The sequence below is a fragment of the Meles meles genome, chromosome 1, assembly GCF_922984935.1.
Source record: "Meles meles chromosome 1, mMelMel3.1 paternal haplotype, whole genome shotgun sequence".
In the NCBI taxonomy this organism is placed as follows: domain Eukaryota; kingdom Metazoa; phylum Chordata; class Mammalia; order Carnivora; family Mustelidae; genus Meles; species Meles meles.
The window spans coordinates 59,886,303-59,892,983 of record NC_060066.1 but is presented as its reverse complement, the minus strand read 5'-3'; the positions used below and the strand labels follow the sequence as shown (position 1 = coordinate 59,892,983).

General features: G+C 37.6%; 1 protein-coding gene across 1 annotated transcript; it reads right to left on the bottom strand.

Annotated features, from left to right (window-relative positions):
* Positions 1–2,796: 2,796 nt before the first annotated feature.
* Positions 2,797–4,779, bottom strand: LOC123949402 (suppressor of cytokine signaling 5-like). Its single transcript, XM_046016832.1, has one exon. It carries the CDS (start codon positions 4,570–4,572, stop codon positions 2,962–2,964), a length of 1,611 nt encoding a protein of 536 aa, XP_045872788.1. The 5' UTR covers positions 4,573–4,779; the 3' UTR covers positions 2,797–2,961.
* Between the last annotated feature and the right edge of the window lie 1,902 nt (positions 4,780–6,681).

Here is a 6,681-nt window from a genome sequence, read left to right as displayed (position 1 = left end):
ATATGAGAGTTTCTCTAAGGCATGTAGGAATAGGAGGGCTGAATAGTGACTAAGAACACTTCCTGTGACTTATTTCACTTTAGCTCCATCCATGTTGTTGCAAATGGCAAGATTTCATTCTTTTTTATGGTGGAGTAATATTCCATTATATACATGTACATACATAAATATATTTATATTTTCTTTGTCCAGCCATCTATATTGGAAACCTGAAATTAATATTATACTCTATGTTAACTATACTGGAATTAATCATATATTCATCAGCTCCAGCCTTATTAACGTTTTATAATAATATTAATCTCTACTAGTTTTTAAAAATCTGAGATCTTCTGTTGTGATAATGGATTATATTTTCTCCCAGTAAATTCTGTAAATGCTTGTTTATAAGTTAACAGGTCATGTTAATAAGGAGCATATATATTCACAATGTCTTCCTCATGGATTATTCTATCATTATATACCAAACATTTTTATTCCTAATAATATTTTTTATCTAAAGTATATTTTATCTGACAATAGTATAGCTTCATATTTATTTTGTTTAGTATTTATATAAATATTATTTCTTTTATTTTTACTGTTTCCATGCTTTCATCTTTTAGGTTGTCTCAAATATCATATTGCTGTCTCTCAATTTACCAATGGTCACAATAAAAAGTGGACTCAACCCATAGGTTAAAAGATAGAGGTTGTCAAATTATATATAATTTGATTTCTTTCTTTGAATCTTTTCCTATTATCTATTCTATACTTTCTCTTTATCCCACTTTATTTCTTTGTCCTCTTATGACTATGTTCGGATTGATTAATTTATCTTTATTTCATTCCTCCCTTCTGTTTTGGAAGTCATACATTGTATTCATTTTCAGGTTGCCCTTAAAGTTTTTAAAAGATGTAATTGAATTAAAGTATACAGTTAATCAAAGTCTCTTCCCTTTGCCCAAATAAAACAAAGACTTGTGACATTCTAACATAGATCATATTCCCTGTTTTATACTTCTGTTATCCTTGCTGTACATTTTAGTCTCATTTCATTTTTATATACCTTCTGTTAGTATTTTACTAATTTTATAAATTTCATCAATATTAATATTTCAATTCTGCCATATTGACTTTTTAGGATTACTCACCTGTTTACCAATACTGAAAATTACTGATTTCTTTGCTCATCTTGTTACTCTGCATTGTCATCTTTTTTGCAGGTTTACTTTTCTTCATCCCTAATTAGATCATTTAATAAATAGCTAGTAATTCTATATTTTGTTTGTTGGAAAATGTTTACATTGCCCTTACTTTTTAACGATTTTCCAGCTGACTGTGAAATTCTAGAATGCCAATTATTTCCTTTTGTTTTTAATTTGAATCAAGTATTCCTTTTGTTCTGACTTCTATTGTTATGAAGAAGTCTTCTTCTAACTTAACTGTTATTCCTTGACTCTGCTTCCTTGAGAATTTTTTTTTTTTTTTGGTCTTTGATTTTTTTTTTTTTTTTACAAGGAGAACACCAAACATACTTTATTAGCACAAAAAAGCAGCCATAACAAGGCACAGCAAGCAGAAAAGTACATTAGCAGTCAAAGGGTTAGTGTTGCGTACAAATATAGCTTTTCTTTTTTGTAGCCTTGGCAATAGCCATCAGGATGTAAAAGAACTTTCTGTAGCAGCAGGTAAGGAAACCAAGGAACACTCACCAGTGGTACAGAGCACACTAACAAAAAGACACAAGAATGGATTTGACTAGTGCAAAATGTCTAGGACAGAACTGTAATTTCAGTTCAATACTAAGAAGCAAACACTAGGACTTGGTATTACTTCCAAAATAGCTCACTCAATTAGTGTTGCATAATATTCTGACAAAAAGGTGCTAAGTAAAGTTATTTACAGATACAACGGTTGTACAGTACCTTTTAAATCTGCAATTAGGGTTTCGGATTTTCCATTAGAAATTAACTGCACTGAAATTCTACAAATTGTACTTAAGCAATTCAGCTACGAGCGTTTACAACAAAGAGCTAAACAGTGCCATCCAAATTGTTCACTGCAGTTTAAAAATCATCTCAACATCAGCAACCACTGCTGTTATCATATACGGACTTGTTTGGGCATCTTCTAGTCTCACGCTCTTCATGGTTCACAAATGCATCATGGGCACAGGAAAAGCTCCAACTTTAACTAATCAACAAGTAGACCACACATACTAACTTAAGAACTCACACACAGGACTACATTGCAGCTCTGCCCAATGTGTTTTATGTTAAAGCACTCATTCAAAATAAAACGAATACCTAAGGCCTTGAAATAAATCTATCAACTTTATAGGCCTGAAGTTTTAAAAGCAACTATTTAGAAAACCTGGTTGGCTTAACAGTACCTTTTGCAGAAGAGACAGGAGACTGACTATAAACTCTATCAACACTTAAGTGAACTGCACTCTGCCCTTGTGGCCAGAAAATTGCATTTTTCTTTTTTCTTCAAGGAAGGCAGTCTTTATTTTTTGGACTTCCAAAGCTTGGTTTATAGTAACTACAAACAGCACTACTTTTGGAAGGTTATAGAAAAATTCTTAGAAAAAATAACAATTTCAAACATTAGTCACACTGTTGAAATACTCTTCCAATATTAATAATTTGTTCTTCAGTAAGAAATAGAATTCTTCGTAGCAAATGCCCCCGAGTTGCTTCACTTAATTGCAACAGTCATTACAAACCAAACCGTTCGCTCAACCGACAAAATGCCTTCGCAGCCTTACTGAACATCTGTAGCTCTGTCCTCTGTTGTCTCAAATAGGCACCACATTTATCTGAGGAAGTAACAGCAGATCGCATCTGACAGATACTAACACTAAGCCTACATACTGCACTGAAAGACACCTAACACTGACACGTGTGCTTGCTATAGGTGTACTGTCTGGTGCACAGAAAAGCAGATCTAGTTAATGCCCACTGAGGGCAGGAGAGTCTACTTCGCCTTGACTGGTTCTCGTTCTAACCAGCGAACTCTAACTTTTTGCTTGTAATGATACTCTTTCAAAAAATCCTGCAATACTGATGGTAAAGGAAGCCCATCAATTCCATCATACGTAGTGCATCTACAGATTACTGCACGGCAGATATACTGCAGGCTAAAAGGAAAAGTCCTGTTTAGTGATATAGTAAGCAAAGGTTCAAAAAACATGCAAGAACTGGGATCTTTATAATGTTCCAAAAGTCCTGTTACAGTGGAGGAGTGAAATACACAAGGGTCGTGGGCGTCAAAACTAAAGTTGTGATTCCACTGCTCAATTCGGGCATGCAGGGACCTGTTGTAGCGACGGAAGCTCACAGAGAAGAGGTAGTCCTCTTGTGCAGAGTCCCTGAGCAAGAATGTGCCTTCAGGTTTCCCTTCAAGCAGGGCTTCTGCTTCGTAACGGTCCATCACTCCCCAGTAACAGGGATTCCCTGTAATCTGGAGCAAGTCGGGCACGAGGCAGCGTATGTAATCGATCTGCGTATGGACTTTCCAAGCTCCCTGTCTGCTAATGTGGGCATGGCTGTCTCCAGACACCTGACGTTGCTTCTGCCTACGTGACTGCAGACACAGGGTGGTAGTGTCCTCTTCTGAGTCACAATTAGCTTGTGGAATTGCACTACTGTCCCCACTTACTTCAGTCATTCCAGGAGCTAACTTTGGTCCCAGTTTATATAACGGATTAACCTGTACGGTGGCTTCAAAGGTATGTATTTGTGCGTTGGGCGGAGGGTCAACCCCCTCTTCAATACTGAGCCGTCTTCTCTCTCGAAGCCTATCTTCTTCATCTTCCGTGGAAACCAAGGATGGATCAAACGTATCAAAAAATGTCGAGTGTGGGCTCACAGGGGCTGTATGCTGTTTAATCAAATGCCATTTTTGGGCTAAATCTGAGCCAGCAGGAAAAGGGCATTTCTCAAGCATTAATTCAGAAAGGTGTATTTTTTTTCTATTAGAAAAGAGGGGTTTTGACTGCTTGCTGTAAGTTCTCATGGGAAAACACAAGACCACAGTGTCCTGCAACCTCTGTCTCAGAGAGCGGCTCCTTACAGTTCTGCTGGACACACTGTCCATGTCATGCATGGAGCTTACACCATACCGCCTCTCTCTCCTTTGAAGTCCGCTTCGAGTTCTACTGAACTTTTTATCAGTATCCAATGAACTCTGTGTCTTTGTAGAACAGGAATGTTTTTTCTTCCTACCCCACGGAGCATGCCGAGAGTAGGAATCCCTTCTTGCAAGTCTCGCTCCTGGGGTGACACAGGAATCATTATCCTTTTCAATACTTATTTCAACAATCTGAGGAATTTCAGTGGCACAGTTTTGGTTTCTCCTTGAAGAATTCTTGGAAGGGCTTAATCCCAGTTGTAAGGCAATGTTTTCTCTTAAGGGACTGCTTTGTTGCTGAGGAGCTGAGTCTCCTGTACTGACGTTTCTCTCTTTCACAGACAAACATCTATTGGAGTTCATGTCCACATTTTCACTACGGCTCCCTCCCTCGTGACCGAAGAGATTCTGACACCTGTATTTGAAGTTATTCCACATCTTCCCCACTTTATCCATTGATTATAAGATCGGTCCGGGCGCGCGGGGCGGCCTCATCCAGGGGCACCTGCGGCCAGGCGGACGGGCCCGGACGGCGCAGTCACGGAGAGGGCGAGTCCGCCCGCCGGTCCCGTCCCGTCCCCTCCAACTGCCGGATGGAGGGCAGTCTCGTTTCCTCTGGACGGAGCCCGGGGACCCCAGCTCTGCCGGATGCCCCCGCCAGGCCCCCACCTGCTTCCCCGGCCGCCTCCCCCCTTCACCCTTTCCCCTCCCCCCTTCCCCCAACCCCCCTGGTCTTTGATTTTTTGATAGAAATCATTTCCTGTTAGATTCTTATAAAAATTTATTTTGCTTGTGACTTACTTTGCTCACTAAATCTGAGAATTTATCTTTAATTATGAAGAATTCTTACCCATTAAGCTTCAAATCATGACTTTCCTTATTATTATTGCTCTCTTAAAACCATAAATTTGAATTATAATAATGATCATTATAAATAAATGTATGATAAAATGCATGATATCCAATTTTGTCATTTCAAAAGCTCTCTGATGTTTTTATGGAGTTTTGTCTTCTCTTAGGTTTCCAATTCCTCTCTCTCTCCTTTTTTTTTTTGTTTTATATGATATTATTTTTAATATATTTATTTTTGAGTCTCTTTTCAGTAGTTTTAATATTTGGCATTATTGAAGAATATATTGTTATTTACTCTACCTGGTGACTCCTTCATCATGGATTTTTTTCCCTCATCTGTTTTTATTTTTATTTTTGAAATTTAAAATATTTGATTTATGCTTTCCAAAATAACTTTTTCAAACAAATCATAAAGTCCAATACTTCTCCTTTTGCTTTCAATGCTAAGCCATTTTTTTCCCACCAAAAATAATGAAGAACTTCAAAATTAGCAGTCTGGCACCTAAATTTGTGTCTATGCTTCAACCTTTCAGACTGTTCAGCATGTTTGGGGCTCCTTGTAGGAAAGCTTGCAAACTGGCCTACAAGGTTGGTGGGGGGATGGATTCTATAAAAGGGTTCAGGCATTCAGCTGGTTCCTAATGTTCTATAAAATTTGATTTGTTTTCTTTCTAAACCTAAAAATTCTTTCAGTTGTTTTCCCCCCAAACTGTTTGCATCTATTCTTCCCTTGAAATAAATTTAAATGGCTTTGTGAAGCCAAAAGAGCTTCTTTACTTTTTCTCCTTCAGAGACACCTCTTTGTTCTTCATTTTGCTGACTCTTTCACAGTAAATGGGGGAAAGAGATGAGTGCAGGAATTGGATTAACCTGGAACGTCTTCTTACATTCTGAATCTCATTTTTAAAAAATGGGTACAAGTATTATTTTTTTATTGAGATATAATTGACATAAAATTATAATCAATTGCAGGTGTCCATCATGACTTGTCTTTTAGCAGTTTGTGTACCATTGCAATATCTGATTTATATTTCATATTCCCTTCCTTTTTCTCCTGTTTTCTAACAGATTATCTTTTGAAAAGGTTCAGGTACTATAATCTTTGGCACGCATTCTTGTGGCTTCTTTTTTTTTTTAATTTTTTTTTTTAAAGATTTTATTTATTTGACAGACAGAGATCACAAGTAGGCAGAGAGGCAGGCAGAGAGAGGAGAAAGCAGGTTCCCTGCCAAGCAGAGAGCCCAATGCGGGGCTCAATCCCAGGACCCTGGGATCATGACCTGAGCCGAAGGCAAAGGTTTTAACCCACTGAGCCACCCAGGTGCCCCTCTTGTGGCTTCTTTTTTATTTTCTTTTCAGCAGCTGGAAAAGTCAGCATTTTTACATTGAATATTATTTTCAACAAACAAGTTTGTTTACATGTTGTTGATAAGCTCCTTGATAATGTTTTCCTCAGGATACACTTTTTGCAACTCTTCTTCAGAGAAAGATGAAACAGGGAAGAAAACTTGCCTAAATGTAGGTCTGAAAGTGAGGAACTAAGGGAGATTAAGTAATAGGGGTTCTTATCTGATACCAGTCTGGAAGAGACACTAGTAGCATCTTTCTTGATGATAATTGGCTGAACTTCCTTTAATTTTAATTTATTCTGGCACATTTTCTCTAACTTTTCCATAGTTCCCATGTGACCAGTCTTTAGTTCTTATTGTTCAT